This window comes from Protomyctophum bolini (genome assembly GCF_963924005.1).
Source record: "Protomyctophum bolini genome assembly, chromosome: 3".
In the NCBI taxonomy this organism is placed as follows: Eukaryota; Metazoa; Chordata; class Actinopteri; order Myctophiformes; family Myctophidae; genus Protomyctophum; species Protomyctophum bolini.
The window spans coordinates 30,405,465-30,425,197 of NC_137864.1; the positions used below are offsets into that span (position 1 = coordinate 30,405,465).

General features: G+C 42.9%; 1 protein-coding gene across 5 annotated transcripts in view; it reads right to left on the reverse strand.

The window, feature by feature from the left end:
• hap1 (huntingtin associated protein 1) overlaps positions 1–19,733 on the reverse strand; it is a 50,909-nt gene that overhangs the window by 28,041 nt on the left and 3,135 nt on the right. For 4 of the 5 annotated variants that reach the window (XM_080759230.1, XM_080759233.1, XM_080759234.1 and 1 more), the window contains exons 2-4: positions 16,983–17,140; positions 2,153–2,492; positions 1,336–1,525 (exon numbers count right to left, since the gene is read on the reverse strand). In XM_080759230.1, coding sequence (XP_080615356.1) covers positions 1,336–1,525; positions 2,153–2,266 — 304 coding nt within the window. In that variant the 5' untranslated portion in view covers positions 2,267–2,492; positions 16,983–17,140. Of the gene's footprint in view, positions 1–1,335; positions 1,526–2,152; positions 2,493–16,325; positions 16,411–16,982; positions 17,141–19,733 lie in introns of all 5 variants that reach the window. The other variant, XM_080759231.1, reaches the window with a different exon arrangement.

Sequence of the window (19,733 nt, forward strand, 5' to 3'; positions counted from 1 at the left end):
CCATATTTTCCTATTTGGAAAAGCATTTTAACTAGTTACATAGTTAAATATAACGATACGTTGTGAGCTTATAGATAGGCTATTTGAACTATTTGAAAATGTTTTTGTTTTTGTTTTTGTTACCACAGAGGTAAAATAAAATAAAAAAGGGTATCCCATCACATCCTTTCAGTCAGTGGGTGAGGAGCCAACACTTTCTGCAGTTACATTTTCATTTATGGGCAAAAACATGACAAAAGAGAGATCTGATTCTATATGTACCATTATGACAATAAATGTTTATGAAATCGATGCATTACAATTTCCATCATAAGGGAAGGGAAGGGATTTCCTGTTTTCCCCCTCCGTCTTAGTCTCCATTGTACTGTCCAATAGAGGGCATGCTTAAAGTGAATGGCACACCGAGTGGCAAATCGAGTGGCAAAGCAACATGCAAAGTGAGTTTAACATTGTTTAACGTTGTTTAATGCAATCAGATATGACTTTTCTATGTGGATGTATGGGCTGTCAAGGCCAGAAAGTAGTTTTTTGCCACTCAGTAGCAGAGCATGTGAGCGGGGGGATTTTGACGTGAGCGCGGAGTGGGTTTTTAAATGGGTCAGATTGACTTCCGGAGCGAGAACTGTACTCCGCTCCGAGCCGCTCAGTGCACACGGCACTGTGCAAGCTTGGCTAGCAGTTTGCATCAATCATTGCCTCTCAAGCAGGCCCGGCACCACGGGGGGGAAAAGGGGATATTTGCACCCTTAAATCAACCTCTTTGCCTTTTGTGCCCCCTCAAAAATCTCAATTGCCCCCTCAGTCTTTCATCCTGGCGCCGAGCCTGCTCTCAAGCCCATACTGGTAATCTGCTTCACGGACTGTCCATGAGAATAGACATACAAATCACCAATGCACCGCTCATGGCGTTTCGTGTCGACAGTTTACATGTCTGTTCTTTTGGATTTGGACACATGACGAATGAATTTCAGGAAAACAGCATTATATTTTATTTTTTCCCCCCGTCATTTCTTTCTGCTGAGCGGGCATATCTGAGTGGAGCACGGAGCGGGGAGCGCTCGATGCGTAAATGAAGGTGAGCGCTGAGCGAGCGTGGAGCGGCGTGGGGGGGGGAATCAACATGAGCGAATGAGAGCGGAATTAAAGCCGTCCAGAGCGAAGAGCGGATTTCTCGGCCGCTCCGCTCCGCTCACATGCTCTGCTCAGTAGGCATTCCTGCATATCTTCCTGGTTTGATGATGCCGTCACGTGCATACCCTCTATAAAGCTGAAATGTCGTACAAATAGAAACCTCATAAAATATCAATTTACAGATGAAAATGAAATGGCACTCACAGAAGTATTTCAATGTCTCCTCAATCTGCTCATATGTGAGTCCCAGTACGACCTCTGGGGGCAGTAGAGGGGTGTGCAGCCAGTCATCATTGTCGTAGCCAAACACAGAGTCAGCACGCAGGCGGTAGTTAGGCTGACCCTCTGACAGCAGGCTCACTAGTTTCCAACTCTGGCAGGTCTGAGCAAAGGTCTGTGTGTGTGTGTGTGTGTGTGTGTGTGTGTGTGTGTGTGTGTGTGTGTGTGTGTTTTATAAGTACAGAAGTAGGGACAGAAAGGGAGAACAAGGAGACAGCTTTCAGACTGACATGAAATGAACAGACACTGCCCTCTAGAGGTGAGGTGTAGATTTACTCCTGTCATTAAGTCACCACAACCTGATGTAAATCATATTAACCATTCCAACAAAATGTTCTCTCTCAAAATGTTACACAGCATCTGAATTTCTTTCCTGCCTTGATCTCCTTACCCCCCACCCCTCTCTTCTTCCCTTTCTTTGATTTCTTGGAAAAATAACACGATGGGAACTATGCACAAAAACTAATTTCACCACTATTTTACACGTAAAACTGTGATGTGACAATAAAGATGATTCTGATTCCGTGTAATGTTAATAATGATACCTATTCTTATGTTATTCTGTGTTATGTTAATAATGACAACTATGTCTCACCAAACACAAATTTATGTTCTTCTGTGTTATGTTAATAATGACAACTATGTCTCACCAAACACAAATTTATGTTCTTTACTTGGCTGTTAAGTGAGCTAGGGTAGTTCTCTTCCCATCCAACTCACCACAGCTTTGTGTGTGACCTACCTGTGATGGTTGAAACATGGTGGAGGCCCCCTGGTCCCGGCTGCCTGGTGTTCCCAGGAAGATGAACGGAGCCCAGCTCATCCAGGGCCCCTGACGCCTCCCCCTGCCCCTCATGGAGGGAGGAGAAGTCTAGCTGGGAGGCCAGGAGGGCCTGTGGTGGCCAGGAGGAGGCAGAAAGTGGAAGAGGAGGAGAGGTGTGAGGGGGAGCAGGGTGGGACAGCTTGACTGGTGCTGGAGGATTCAGGGTGAAGGCAGGGGACTGAAGGGTGGGCGTCCCAGGGAGGGACCGAGGCCCCCTGGTGGCTCAGGGAATAATTGCAGGCTGCCAGGGCATCAGGATCTGGGGGGGGGGGGGGAGAGAGAGAGAGAGAGAGATTAATTGATTTCCACCTTCCACTCTACAGCAGATAGTGTATCTGTGAAACAGTTTGATTGTACCAAACCAACTCAACTCCACTCGAAAGTATTTATGTAGAACTTGCTCTTACAAACTCAATAGGCCCACATTATAACCCTCAAACAGGGACAAAGATAATTTTGTGAAGCTGCATCAGATCACTGCTGGTTACCACCTATATCTATAGAAAATACTTTAGTATAATCTTCAATACCCATGAAGAGATGCTCTGTGCTTCTAGGGATGCTGGCTTTACTGTAATGCGATACAAATGACAATAATCTGGCCATGATCAGATAGTAAAGGCCAGTACATACTCCTTCCCATCTACAGTAAGCTGCTCACAAAACAAGGATTTATTACGGAATATTTTTCAAGTCCCCATCACAGTCATTTATTTAACCGGAATAGCTATAATTAAATGTGTTAAATGGGTTTTTTAAGATATTATATTTTAGCCTTTCTGGCTTTTATTGACAAATTACAGTAGTCCGTCAGGAAATGGAGAGAAAGATATGGGGTGACATGCAGCAAAGGTTGTCGGGATTGGGACTCAAACCCGCGACACGCTGGTAGGCTGGGCCTGGCTTCTTTTGTTTCTTCTTCTTATAATGAATACAGTATGTAACTGGCAGGACGTTATACATTCAAACTGAACTACATTAGAACAAATGAAATAATCTTGATAGGGAAGTTATAAACAGCGATGTGACTGAGCAAAATTGGGTGACACCAGGTATATAAAGCCTTTTTCATTGTCAGAATCACATGGCCCAGGCTGGGGACTGTGTTTTGAGGGTCAGAATCACATGGCCCAGGCTGGGGACTGTGTTCTGAGGGTCAGAGAGAGATCAGAGTTTCCATGACCAGCCTCTAGCTACACACAGGAGACCAGACACCGTTTTGTTTTGCCAATGGGTTCCCAGATTGCTCAGCATGTTGCTGGAATTAGACACATTATAAAACAAGTAAGTGGAAAGTGCTATAAACAATAAAGTCCTATAAAACCAAACAGCAGGGGGCAGCGCATCCTGTGTGTAGAGAAAACTTTGTACCAACAAGAGCTATGACATCCCACCACTGTTCCTCCAATCAGATCTCCTCAGCTATGTCCATGTATTCAGTAACAGAGGTCTCTCCCTGTCTCTACAGCTCTTTAATATACCAACTATTTTCAGGTGGGTTACAAATTCCAACCAATCAGGACTCGGAGAGAGAAACCAGTTTTCAGCTTAAAAGTTAGTGTTCTAATTCCCATTTTACCAGTAAATAATTTGTGTCATCACATCTTATTTGACTGGTTTATCCTGTATCCAGGAACCCATAGATCTCTCTCTTGATTGGAATCGCCATCTGAAAATGTATTTTCTCTTTATTAAAGAGTTGGAGAGAGATGTTGAGACCCATGTTACTCAACAACACAACACAAAATAACTCATTTATTCACTTGCACCACATATAAAATCCAGGATTACATGAGTAAAGTCTGGGCACTATGACTCCGATCTCTGTACTTCTTTAATGTGAGGATTTGGAGTGTCAGCTGAATGTAAATGGATGAACAAAGATCATTCATACTGTACTGTTTACAAAACAGGCTGTGTTTGAGTGAACAGGAGACTGTCTAAGACTCTAAGCTCATATTGTATACTGTGAGTCAGCCAGGCAATGCGTTGCTATTGATCTGTAATTGACACTGTAAACAATGATGTAACGCTACAGAGACAATGGCTGCAAGGGGAAACCAGTCACTGGTCACTTAACTGTGCCAGAACATATGGCTATATGCTCCAGGGAAATCCCATGGTTTAAAGTCTGACATTACAAGTCCTTTTACAGTTTATTTGATATAACTGATGAGATGACAACCCTGTACATTTTCATATCGTTAAATTGACAAGCATTACTGCGGGAATAATGCCATGGCGACGAAATGAACACAAAGGCTTCATGCTTAGCAGACCAGTGACAAAGAGACAGCTGATACCTGAGCTGTCAGTCAATAAAACATGAGCCCCATGCAGGCCAAAGGCACAGACTGTATTTATCTAATTTAACAAGGCTTAAGTTGGTCACGTGCCAAAAGCGGTGGACAGAAACTGTGGACATTATGCTGTTGCCCCAACACGGGCAGAAACAAGGCCTTTTAACCAGGCTACTTACACACACTACAACTCGCTTACAATTCGCAAACCTGGCAACACTGCCCTGTGTTCATGCTGTTGTCAGAGGCCCGCCCCCGGCTCACACGTCACTATTTTCTCCGTCTCTCAGCTCGCAATCGGCAGCCATCTTGCTTTTTAGGGCTCTCGCAGGATAACAGACAGAAGGAAGGGGAGAAATTATTGGCTCACTATTTTGCTTATCACTTCTAAATCCCTGTATTTACAAAATAAAACACTCAGCGAATCCCTTAGTTAAATCAACATTGTTCATTGTCACTACTTGGATTGTGCCGAAATATTTACATTACACGTATAGCTTTTGCTATTTTCGCCTGCCAGCCAATGCCGACTACACACGCCTGCACACACATACACACACACACACACACACACAGGAATGGCTATACGCCAGCGAGACAGCAGTGCAGCACTTATAATTTTCAGTTTCATTACATAACTGTCTTTCTCAGCGTGCGCACGTGCGCACACAACATTATTCAAGTGAAATGCGTAACGCCAATATTGGGCTCATATAGGCTACCAATACACGACGAAATAACTGACAGGAGTGACGGTGCTGTGAGTAAACTGACAACGCTTTCTGACAGAGAGAGAGAGAGAGAGAGAGAGAGAAAGACAGAAAGACAGAAAGACGTGTTAGAGTAACGCGCGCGAGCGAGAGAGAGAGAACGTCAGAGAGAGAGAGAGAGGGGGGGGGTAGGGGTGGGTCCCGAACCTCGGGACCAATCCGGTACCGAACCGAACATGCTCGAGTACCGGGTACCCATTACAATAATTAAATTTCGGTTCTCTCTATCGGTTCCTGGGTGACACCCTGGCCTGCACGCACGCACATAAAACAGCTGATTATAATCAGATCATTTTACTCGGAGCGCCAGCAACAGAATGGACCGTGGTAATCGCTTCCTATTGTTGCGTTGTCACACGTCTAATAACAACAACACGGAACAATAGACTCTTACCGATCCTCGGCCATTGAAATGTTAATGCTTAAGACTGGAGCGCACGTAGACACATACATGTCCCGACCCAAACATTGAGGAGCTAAAGTAAACGTGACGTTGTTGTGATTAAACATAATGTGCCACGAAAAATAGCTGTCCATAGATGTCCAAACATGATCGCCGTCACAGTCGCAATACTTTTCAGTTGTGTGGTACTTTTATATTGATTTAACTGTAACAGAAAGTTCTATCCAGACTATCGACAGTCCCATCTCCCAGTCACGGAGCTGGGACTGACAGTACACACAGAGACGAGAGAGCAGCAGCACCAGCTAGCTGAAGCCAGGTGTTGCCAGTATAACTCTATGGCAGAAACAAGCCACCTAGGTCTATACAAAATAAGACAAAAAGAAGCAACACTGGTAATTTCTGGCCAGTGTTGCCAAATAAGCGATTAGTAAGTAATTTAATTTAATTTATAAGCGATTTGGGGATTATTTTTGTAGATTGAAAAAATATTGGGGGTCCTTTGCTCTTGGCATGGAAATGTTTGAGAACCACTGCTCTAAAACAATATTAGACAAAGTTTGAGCCACAAACACATTGCTCTCTCTCTTCTCCTTTTGTATAAATTAAATAGGCTGTTTCACCATGTTTGCGTTTTTATGAGAAATAAAAAACACTTTCTGTTATTATAATAATTTATAACCCATCCGTTACTACATGTGCAGGGCACACTACTGAGTTTAAAAACACAGCTGAAACATGAAGTGGAGTCTGTCACCTCCCGCTATTTCCTTCTTCCCATATTGCGCTGCAATGTAACTAGGATCGGCCGGCGAAATTCTAGTACAATACATGCCTAACAGGTTATGGAGGGATTATCAACTTTGTTCCAAAATGAAAAGGTGACACCTGAATGTACAAAATGATTGATGATTGTTTTTTTGTGGCTTTTGCCTTTATTTTATATTTTTTTATGGAGGGACAGACAGTAGGCTGACAGGAAATGGGTAGAGAGATGGGGGAAGATATGCAGTAAAGGCCGTCGGGATCGGGAGTCGAACCCGCGGCACACTGCCAGACTGGATTGCCAGCCAAGGTGCCTTGACCACTGAGCCATGGCACAGGCCTTGACGACATATATTATAGAACTTTAAAAAAGGACAGCAGGAAAATCTAAGATCGATGAAGAACCATAGATACAGAATACATACTGTATTCAGAATACATATATACATACTATAGATGCACAAACACACTAACGAGGGGATCGCATGTAAAAAGCTGGATTTTTTTTCAGCCAGGTTTCAGGTCAGAGGTTTTAGTCACACCAAAGGAAAATCACCATCACCAACATGATAGGAGTAGAGAATAAAAAATATACGCTTTATAAGAGATCCGTTATTTGCCTATTTCAACAAATAAAATCATTAGGATTGTAACAACTCATCTGTTCCTTAGAATTAGAATCTGAATTTTTGTTTACTCAAGCATAATATACATTTTTGAGCGGTGCCTCCGCTACCACTGGATGGTACTGTCGCGCACACGTGCGCGCACACACACACACACACACACACACACACACACACACACACACACACACACACACACACACTTTGCATTGATTTCTCTCAAGTAAGGTGCCTTTAGTGTGCAGAGTAGTCGTGATGCGGACAGTCTTATGTAGTCCCCCCCCCCATCCCCACAAGGCCCATTCTGAATAGCACCCATGTCACTTTTACATATCCATCGCCCGACCTGGTCGCATGCAATCAGCTGAGTGAAATGGGTCTTCGCCAGGTTCACCCTGTCCCAGCCCTCCCTGCCACACATCATTTCTTTCTGCACTTAGAGCTGTCATAGAGGGAAGCTCGCACACGAGACTCGGAGGCTACTATATCATACAGCCCATTACAGTAGTAGGGGTACTTATGTGTGCTCTGTCTCTACAGTAGGAAACAGACTGCAGTGCATCATTTACAGTTAACCCCTTTGGAATATGCAGTAAAATACGTAGTAGGAAAAAATACGTTATGACTGCATTGTATGAACTGTATTTTATGCTTTTTATGATTTGTGCCACAAATTGACACAAATTAAAATTCAAGCTTAAGAAAGTGTTCTTTATAACTGCCATTCGGTTTGCTAACAAATATTCCTTTTAGGACACACCACTGCACTCATTATTCCTATGTAAATGGCTCTTGTCTTGTTGCATTGCATATTTAAGATCTGCCATTTAACTTTTTTTTTAAACTTTACTTTGATCTTAAAAAAAAAAAAGATTGCCCCTCTATACCCTCTCCCCCCGAGAGAGAGAGAGAGAGAGAGAGAGAGAGAGAGAGAGAGAGAGAGAGAGAGAAATACAGTGTAGGCTACATAATGGCATAAGAGTTGTTGGAAATTACCATGAAAGTGTCATAGGGTGAAGAGTTTAGCATGTTTATGTCCCGTGGGGTTTGCTTGATTTATTTTATTTATTTTAAGTAAATACGTATGCATTTTTATGTCAACACAAACAGATATACAGACACTCCAAAACATACACAGAAACAAATGCACAGTTGCACACACGCTCATTATTTTGTGTAACACATTGTCCCTCCGTCAAGTCTAATTTGGCGGTGAGTGTTGTTGCCTGTTGGTTTGTCAAACAGCCAGACTCTGTCGCCCACTTAACTGTGACACTTCAACTGTCACGCTGGTGGATAGCATCATTAGCCTCTCTCTCTCTCTCTCTCTCTCTCTCTCTCTCTCGCACAGACATAAAGCCAGGGAACAGACCCAACCTGTCAGCAGAGAACTACTCTGGTTCTGCTTCAGAGCTGCACAATTCACTGAAGCTCAAGGAGAGATTAGTATTGTGGTTGTACAATACTGCACGCACACACGCACACACAGTGTCACTCACACACACACACACACACACACACACACACACACACACACACACACACACACACACACACACACACACACACACACACACACACACACACACACACACACACACACACACACACACACACACACACAGTTTGTTTAACTGCTGCTCTAAACAAACATTAAAAAGCCCATAGACTTGGCTGCCATATGACATAACTTAGCATTGGAGGAGCACCCCTCAAAAATAAACTAAACTGCATGAATCCCTATACACATAAAGCAAGTGGATAAAGGTGCAACTGTTGCAGTGTCTGACAGCACCTTTGACCTCAGTCAGTGTCAGACTGAGATCTGAGAGGTCGTGGTACTCTACAAACAATCTGCCTACAAGATGGTGTGTGTGTACGTGAGAGGGGGCACACAGGGCAGAGAGAGCATGAGTGAAGGGAGGAACTATTGGCGGAGGAAGGGGGCAGGAACATTCTACTATACTGTAGACCAGAGCAAGAGTGTGTGCGCGTGCATCCGCGTGTCTGACAGTGGAAGAGAAAAGCTAAAGTAAAGAAAGTTCAGAAAAAATGCCATTGGAATGCATTTGAAAGATGGTGTCTACTTAGCAGGGGGGGGGGGGGGGGGGGATAAATACATTAATTGGTTCCAGTCTGTATTCAACCAGTCCTGGATAAATCACTATCTGCTAGCTAACAGAGGGGAGTGGGAGGGGCATTCTGGTCTCTTCTATAATTGGCCGACAAGGTCTGGGACTCTGGACCTACTGTTGCCCTGGGAACTGTAGGAGAGTGAGTGGCTTGTTCATGTGACAAAGCAGAAATAAAGTGCTGGATAGTGGCCGCCATTGTAGAAGTCCAACTTCATGCATATCCTGCATTAGTACTGTAAGCAATAGCCACTGTAGTGTAGAAATATATATTTTTATTTTCTTTATATTAATCCTTTATTTAACTAGATAAAATCTAAATTATTTATTTAAGCCTACATTATAGGCTTAAAATAATTCATATAAATATTTTTGGAAATCCGTTATGGTTTTTAGAAAAAGGCTGATGCACACCTCAATAGGTTGATGACAGGTGCGTAGGACAAAGTGCATACCAGTATAATACAAAAAGTGGAACTTTGACGTTTCTCACCCTCGTGGACAAGGAGCATTTTTCAACCTAGGTATAGAAGTGTATTCTGACGTCAACAGCCATCCAGTCTTGGAGGGCTCTCTAACCTTACTCACTGTTACTGTATGTAGGGGTTGAGACTGGGCTGGACTGAGTTATCAGAGGAGGGATGAGTTTGCGATGTGGCGACAGGACGGGAGTGCGCACGCTTTTCCGACACACCGAAGATCCGAAGCGGGGGGACATGCGATACGATGCGAAAAAGCGATGGTCCGACATGCGCTGCTCTATTCTGCATTACTGTAAACAGTGTCCCCTTTCATGCATTTCTCCTGCATGAATATTAAAACGCTTGTGTTGAAATCATGACAAGTATGCTGATCTGTATACAGGTACACACGTCAAAATATCACTACTCATGAACTCGTCATGATCCAAAAGCTCTCGTCATAAATATAAACCACCTCCATCCAAAAGCTCATTATCATCATAAATAGCAGCATATATACTGTATGCATTGTTCAAACTGAAATGTCAGCTTTTTTCTCTCCTCAATTTAATCCATTTCCCATGTGTACTATGCTCCCCTGAAGCTGCCAATCCTACTAGTAAACTACTACTGCATGTACGTACAGTACCTACTCCTACAAATTATTTTCACCTGACAGCAAGGAGTTTCACCATGAAAGTGTAATGTGCACACTGCACAGAGGTTTACTCCATCCCCCCACATCTCCGCCAGTCACAAGTCGCTAGTGCAGCGACAAGAACATGATCCCTTGCCAGCTTCGTTTGGGGTGTATGCCGCCCAAGCCAGAGGCACGTGAACCATTGGGTATGTTCAGTGGAAGGCAAAGGTTTGACCTCTACGTCAACCGGACATCATGAACTACCGGTATATCAACTTTATTTACAATAATAGCTTCCATCTGCTCAGGCAGTACAGTACATTTGATCACTGGTCTGGTGTTCCAAGTACAATAATGCTTAGGACTGGATAGCTATCATTTACCCATAGTATTATGTGTTACCTGAAACCTGCACAATTGACTGGATTCTCTTTGGGTTTATAAGACCTCATTTCACCTATGGTGACAAGATCACGCATAATCCATCTTACTGCAATAGAGGTGTCTGACTGTCCTCTCCTCACTGGCTGGACCAATTGATCTGAATTTGCACACGGCCATTGTCCATTAGCTTATGCACAAGATCTGCGAAGCCCTTTTTCACTTTCCTAAATTGTACGCTGCTTTTTTTTAGGTGCGCTAGCTAGCCCCTCCTATGTCCAGCTTTTGGTGTCCGTGTAAACACAAACATTGAAGCCAAAAGTTAGGACAGAAAAATGAAGATGCAAATTGTCATTGGCCGGAATGACATTTGTAATTTGATTTGTTGAGCACGGAATGCACCCTCACTTCACACGTGTGGGATTCTTTTGTTGTTCTTATGTTTAACTATGACCGCAGTTTGCCGCTAATGCGTATGTGTGGCCACGTGCACATGCATGCCTGGTCACGTATGTGCAAGTATAGCTCCCTGATAGAGACGTGAACATTGGAAAACAGCTAAAAACATTGTAGGAAACATGCAATTAGTGTTTTAAAACATTACCCCAAACCAGTAGACCAAAAGTAAAGACTTTGTTTCTTAGTGGAAGTCTACACCCTGTGAAACGATAAGCTTTAGGCCTACTTATAATGACCAGGAAACATGGCTGCCTTCCTTTTCTTTTGTTTTACTTGTTACAAGTTCCAGAGGGACACTGTTGATCTGCCCCTAGATATTCCATTGTATTTCGGTCTCACAGGGATCTGAGAAAATGACGATGTGAAGATAACTTGTTTTCTGTTCATCAGGGACCACGTCAGAAGTTAAGGCTCACCGACCCAAGTGCTTTGACTAAAGGGTGTAACCGAGCTTATTCAACTGCTCCAGGGCATACAAAATACAGCCCACTCCAGAGGCCTCCAGTGCCAGACGTGCAGGATTCGACGGGAAGCCATTTACAGCAAGGGGGGCTGACATCAGGGTGGACCCCCTATTTATTAAATGCTATAAAAAGGTTTTACAAATAACCATTTATTTTGCACACATACACACACACACTCCATGGATGCCAACGATGAACCTCTGCCCCAAATATTCCAGAACGACCTCTTATAGCCCCACCAGGAGGCCGACTTTTGTAAAACACATTTTTGGATATTACTTCTCCAGATTCTGTCCAACAATCCCGCAAATCGTTACACAGTATCCCTATAGTCATGCGATCAAGACGAATCTGTCCGATATCTCATATTCCGGCCTAATTGGCTAACATTGGCTTTCAAAGTTTGCAGGATTGTGTGTGTGTCCGTCAGTCCGTCTGTTACCAGCTAATCTCCGGCACCGTTAACCCAGTCGATGCCAAATTTTGCACACACACACTCCCTGGATGCCAACGATGAACCTCTGCCTCAAAAACGGCCTGTTATAGAGCAACCAGGTGGCCGACCTTTGTAAAACTTTTTTTTTTTATATTACTCCAGATTGCAGCATGCAATTTATGTGAAATCTTTCACAGACTTTTCTACTAGGCTGAGGAATATATCCCACCCTTTTCACATTGGCCTGTTATAGTGCCACCAACATGTGGATTTTTGCAAAACACATTTTTGGAACAAAATTCCTCAAATCATCCAAGGTGTAAAAAGAAATGGCACCCTTTTCACATTGGTCTATTATAGCGCTACCAGGAGGCCACAACCTCACCTGCCCTGGTGGAGACTTTATCTAGTTTAATTGTGAGACCTTTACTGGATTATAGCCTACTGCCAGTTTCAAAATCTCAAGTTGGATGGAACATCTGATCTTAACCAAACAAGAATAGTGTGTGTGTGTGTGTGTGTGTGTGTGTGTGTGTGTGTGTGTGTGTGTGTGTGTGTGTGTGTGTGTGTGTGTGTCAGTTCACTATCAGTTCACTATCTGGCAAACTGTTAACTCTGCAAACAATACACAATGACTACGAGCTCTCCTGCACGCTCACCATGTGTCTCTGTCACTACGTGAGAGACGGCAAGGTTAGACTGGTGCACTCAATTAGATAAGACAAATACACATACTGTATAGTACACACACAAACACCTGGACATTATCTCCTGGTGTTTATACTGTATAGAGTCACAAAACATATACAGCTCACTCATTTGAGTTGCTAAATGATACAAAATTGAACTACTATATTTTTTTATGACTATGTATGAACAATGGAACTATAAGATTACCCAAATTAGAATAATCTCAAACTGGGCTGATGTGGTTAGAATAATTCTGGGTATTGTAAACAGGTGCTCAGGTGCAGTCTCTCTGCCCTTCTGATTATTTCATGTTTTATTCATCATGTTTATTGTGTTTTTATCTATAAGTAGTTCCCTTAACACAAGGATATTGTGTGGCAATCACCATGTCCTTCAACAGAAATTAAATTGTAGAGTTCGCACACAAAGTAACCATCGTGAAAGCTCGTTATAAAACCAATAAACAAAATGTGGATAATGACACTCATTAATCATTATGCCCCACAATGTAAGAGTTACTCTCACGGTATATACATAGACCTACCATGGTGGTGGTGGTGGTCTATATATGGTGGTCCTCAGAGTTACTATACAGGCCACCAAGTCTTTATGTGATGTGTGTGCAACTACCTCCTTGCTGGTCTACCTGCATTCTCTCAAAAATCTTCATCCAGAATGTGGAAGCACGAACCCTTCAACCTCCCAAAATGTTCACAAATATGCACTCACTCCACTGGCTGCCTGTACTGCTCAAAGCCTGGTGATGATCTAGTTAGTACAAGAAACCATGGTATCCCTGCAGGATATGATGAAGTCCTACACTACAACCTTTCCCGCACACTTTGCCTTTAGGGTTGGGAAGGACATCTGTCCATTTTGCACTTACGTCATACAGCGGGGAGGGGGGGGGGGATAACCCTCGAGCATGAAGTAGGAGTATATTGTCTGAAGTGTGTGAATACGGTGAATGTTGTCTTTTTATGGCCCCATTCATTATTGCATCAAACTATGACATCTTGACTCTTTGTAACGCTTATATTGGCACTGTGATTAAAAATAGAAAACATGTTGATACAGAACACAAAAGGTGTAATCAAATCGTATAGATATTAGATAATAAAATCCATATGATAATATTTGTATCCATAATGGTGCAGCTGTATTAATAGTTATCAGGCTCTTGTGTACAGAGCATGTACAGTTAACCATTAACAAATCCAATTGCCCAGTATGCCCATAAAGACAGGGTTTGTTACATCGTCTGACCTTATTGATAAAGGAGACCGACAGAGGAAAATATGAGCAGGAAGGTGTCCAGTATCTTGCTCAAAGGGACACAGGGTGACATCAAACCCCTCGCCCAAAGAGATCCCAACAGCTCCACACCAACAATCCCATCAGCAGTTCTTCACAGTCACAGCCTTATCCTAGCAGCTTTATCAGCATGACAAAAGGCAGGATATGATGCACTGGCCACTGGCCAGTGGACAATAATAAGAGCACAAACTGAGTTTAGCTACATGAAAGAGATGGGGAAATAAACTAACAAAACGAAAGGGCCCAGCTGTGTGTAAAAAGAGATACGTAGGGTTGAGATGAGGATTTAGGCAAGGCATAATGACAGAGGACAGTCTACTCTAGTCAAACATGTGTTGACTAGTAGAGACACAGCTGTAAAGCTGTACAAGAACCAATTTTACTAGATGGATGGAAGGCCAGAGAAGACAAGATGAAAAGGAATAAAACTGTGAGCTGAGCTTGGGAAAAGAACAGGGGAAGTGTCCAGAAGACCTTTAAGTAGAAAAGACCTGCAGGTTATTTTCACAGCTCACTACAGTCACCCAGACAACTGGAACAGATATATCTGGAGTGGAAACCCATCCCAGGGAATAAAAAGAGGCTACAGATACTAAGCTCTCTCCCCTGTTTCCTGTCACTCTTCACTGTGCTATCGTAATAAAGGCATAAAGCAAATTCTTAAAAGAAAATTATGATCAGTTTGTGTAATGTGCACTAAATGGTAGCACTAATGGAGGTAGACAGCTACTTCTGTGTGAGTTCCACAACACGTTATTTCCTTTTTGGGGGGTATTTTTTAGCTTTTATTATTCTACACCGTCAGGATAATAGATAAAAGGGAGCATACTCGAGGGGAAAAAAAGTATTTCACCCACTTATTTACACCTGCAAACCTGTGATGATTCTGATTCTGCTTCTGAAATACGTCTGATATACAATGACTGTGATTCAGAAAAACGTATTGGGGCAGCGAAACTAAACCTGGTCATAGCCCTGGGCACTACAAGGTCTTAATTACCGTTACTAAGGAATGTAAATCTATACATGTAAGTACATCCCTCGGGACTGCCCCTTAAATCCTGGGTCACACACAGATATTGTGTGATGATGCACATTCTCATCGGCTCATTTTGTCAAGCTAAGCTAACCTAAGTAGCTATGTTGAATGTCAATAAGGTTTCTGAACCAAAATTATGTTTCACATCAATTAAAGTACTATTATGTGCAATTTCAAAGTACATTTTAACCTATTCCAACTCGGTTTACAACTCGGACAGCGCACTAGTCGACAGAGTTGGTAATTTGCTGCTCGGTGCAGGCATTCGCTCGTAAAGGATGCAACTCCTTGCTGGCAGCGCACCTGCCTTGTACTCAAGTGATATAGCTAGCTTATGCTAGAAAATGTCTGCTCCGCCCAGCTAGAGCATGCCTGCCTGTTTGTCTAAGTGGAGATAGGTGTGCTCAAGTCAAGCCCCGCCAGTTGCAAAAGTTCTGATACCTGGCTTCCACACTGCCTGATCCTAGCTATTTGCTCATGACATCTATTCCAACTCTGGTTCCTGTCTCCAGTCCCCCATCTCATCTGCCCAGGTTTGCCATCCCTAGCCTGCCCCAACTCGGCTTGCTCCTGCGTCCATCTCCACTGACTGCTGCCGTTTCCCATAAAATTGAGCTTCCAGTGACCTGCACCCCACCCAACCACAACTTCTTAATAAATGCCTTTATAACCTTAACCCTGTCTAATTGTCTGAGTCTGCACTTGGGTTCACCTGGCGTATAACAAATACAGCTTATAAGCCTTATAAGTCAATAATCAACCCAATGCAGGCGCACACAATGCACGGCGCTTCACGTTCAATAAGGAGTGCCAAACTATTCACCTTCAGTTTGTTAATTAATTAGTGGTAGAAGTTCCTCAGTATGTCTGAAAACTCATGGCGAGTACAGTGACACACTAAAACCCTGCATTATCTCCCACTATGCCCGTGAAGGTGACGGACCACCTTGTCACAGCAAAACACACAAGCAGAACGTCACACAGTCAGGCGTTGTATATGGAGGTCTATTCAAAAGGACAGGTTGAAAAACATACAGAGAGGTAGCCTATGAACAATGACTCAATAAACCTGAATCACTCACCTGCTCCAGTCGGAGCAGGTGAGTGAGTCAGAGTTTAAACAGCCCTCCACAGAATATGGTAACAAGTCAGTCATTTTAGTCTACACCTCCACATACAGTACACTCCACTCGATCTACATAGACTCACGCCAATAGAATGAGACTTTGTTTAGGATTCTGGCATGTTGACATGAGAAGAATCAAGGAGAACACTGGGGCCTCTGTCCTGGCTACTAAACAATCAACATAAAAAGACACAGCTACACTGTAACAAATGTAGCATCAATGACACACACCGTGCTGTCTAAAACAACTTTTATAATGTAAGTATTAACCATCATGGCTCCTACACCATATTAATATAGGTTTAATATGAAGTTTATGAACTATATATAAGATACCCAATGGTATAGGGTAAGGTTAGAGTCTTTTGTTACAGCATTTATCTTTGCAGGATGTTGTACTTGCAATGTTTAGTAGGATGGTTTACAGTGCTGAAACACACAGTATTGATTAATCAGTATTGACCAATCAAGTAGCAAAGCTAGAAATACTGTAACAAAATAATACAGCATGTCTCTGTCTTATGATATGTATGCATTACAGAAACTGGCTGAATTGTAATATTATTTAAACTTGCACAGGAAACTCTTGTTTGTCTTCTGTGTCCAGCAGTATACTACTATTATCAGATGCTAACAACATTGGCCAGGTATGGCGGACTTAACACAACAACAACATACATAATAGCCAATTAGTATTATGTACAGTACATACTGTATGTTAGTATAGGTCAGGGACTTACTGTGTGGCTCCAGTAGTTACCCTTGTAGAGGGCATTGTACACATATTGGCCTGTGTGTCCTTCAGTAAAAGTGCACGTCAGATGAAAGGCCCTTCGCCGCTGCTGCTGCCTGTAGCTGCCTTTCTCAGCTACTGTCCCGACAGGAGTCTGTATCCTGCCTGAGAGAGAGAGAGAGAGAGAGAGAGAGAGAGAGAGAGAGAGAGGGTGGGTGGGGTTGAAGAGAGGGGGAGAGGAGAGAGGATGGGGGAAGGAAATATACAGAGAGGAGGGAGAGGGCGTGTTTATTATAGTGTGTGTGTGTGTGTGTGTGTGTGTGTGTGTGTGTGTGTGTGTGTGTGTGTGTGTGTGTGTGTGTGTGTGTGTGAGAAAGAGAGGAAGCGTGTGCGTGTGCGTGTGTGTGTTAAGAAGAGAGAGAGAGACAGATGACAGAGTTTATGTTTACCACAGCTGCATCCCAGTTATTAGCATCAAGTAAACGATGTGGAGCAGCGTGGGCTCTCCAACTCCATGGTCTGCAAAACGTACAGTGTTTAGCTATCGTAGAAGTCCCAGTTCATGTCTTTAGTGAAGAAATAGTTCAGCAAGCATGCCGTGAGAAGCCAGACTTCTGTGAGTCAGTCCTATAGACTTCCATCTACTGTACTACTGAATCCAAGTCATTTGCATTAGTCAAATTCTACAAAGCACTGGTCTTTGTGCCGTGAAATCAGATCTACACACTACCCTGTGTCGGCAGACATCAGTACCTGTTTTTAGCCCCACTAGGGCTCTAAGGATGGCCATGTCGTTCAGCCCATTGGTTAGTCTGTCTGTCCAGTCAACCCGACGTCCGTCCATCCCCACTATTCCAATCATACTGTATCAGAAACCTTGCAACTCATGTCAATTAATGCCCAACTTCACCACACAAGTGTCACACAAAAGTAAAATTGCAGATCAACAAGCTCATGTTTTAAAAATAATACTGGTATTAAAAATGGAACGGTTTTGGACATACGTAAGTAATGTTTCCGCCAAACGGCATTGTGCATTATAATTCAATAATTCTTGTAATATTCTATACAACTTATTTATGCATTATAATTACAATCAATATAGTATGCTTATGTCTTACAATAAATTCACCACGTCTCTGTGTGTGTGTGTGTGTGTGTGTGTGTGTGTGTGTGTGTGTGTGTGTGTGTGTGTGTGTACTGTGTACACATCATAACTTGTGAACCGTTCGATCCACCGACTTCTAATTCGACACACGCATTCCACATCACCACACGGAGTGCAGTGCCTGGCCTCGAGTGGGTCGGATACACGGTTGTCCAACCGTGTATACGTTTTTTAAACAAATGCTGACCTGCGTGACCAACGTGAAGCAACTGAAGCAACTGGAAACATATACTGTATCTACAGGTTTGAACACACCTTCAGTCCCCAAGCTTTAGCCATACTGATAAGTAAAGTGCCTTCACTCTCGCAGCCTCGCTTCCTCCCCAATAACATAGCGACAACTTTGCAAATTCGAATGTCACTCGATATCACTTCAAACCAAACACGGGTGAAACAGCACAGGCATTGTGGTGGGGGGGGGGGGGGGGGTGGCAGACAGACAGCTGAAAGCCTGGTGACGTGCGGTTACAGATGTCCTGTCTGAAGTATAGTCAAAGCCAAGGACAATGTTACAATAGCCTACTGCACCGAATGTGATACAATGAACAGCAGCATCGCCTCGAATATCTGTCGTGTGTGCCTTCGTGTCTCAGCCATACAGAGACGTATTTATGCGAGTCCCAGGAATACAGACCCTGGGCCCTCCCCCAGGGAATGCTCCGCAGACCACTTGCCTAATGCCTAATAATATTAACTTTGTGCCCTTCCCATGATCATCCGTTAACAATTCCCTCCCAATCAATAATGTGATCTATTACATCTCATTACCCACACTGTACCTATATTTGTACTATATATAATTATACAGTTATAAGCAATTATACTGTTATAGATTATAACGAATTATAAGTATGCTTAAAATGCATAGACATTGGATGCATAGCAAGAATTTAATGAATAAATAAATTCTCAGCCATAACAAATTAGGAAGAAAACTTTTAAGAAGTAGTGAAAATAGCAGATCTACACATTGGCAGGCTTAGCTTGTTATCGCAGGTAAATGACTATCACCGTTCCCAACACAGTGGCTTATTGATTAATGCAAGGCTGTCTGATTTGACTGTTGATCAAGCACTGATTAATTACAGCCTTAAGTGAGGTCAAAGGCATATTTATGTGTTCCATTAACAGATTATTGACTTTGTCATTATCAAACAAAACAGTGTAATTTTTGTTTCATTCAATAATGTACACCTGGCAGGCTTTAGAACAGGGACGCAGTGTGTCTATAAGCAGAGTGAAACAGGCTCTGATCTGAAGTCAGGAGGGATTACATTTGATCAACCATACACCATCATTTACTGGGTCAAATTGTATCCTCTTTGTGATTTTCTGTAAATTTCTGAGAACAGTAAATATAATATGATGTATTTTGTTTTATGTGTGTAGGCATGCTTATTGTGTATAACATAGGGCTGCAGTGTGGCATAGACATGACTCTGCCACCATGCAGCACTTTGGATGGCTGCTCTAACCATTAGAGAAACTGTTGCTATAATGGTTAGAGCAGCAACAATTATGTAACGTTGCACACTCAATCCCCCACACCAGCCGATGTGTATCTCCATTTGACTGATGCTCTACAGTCCG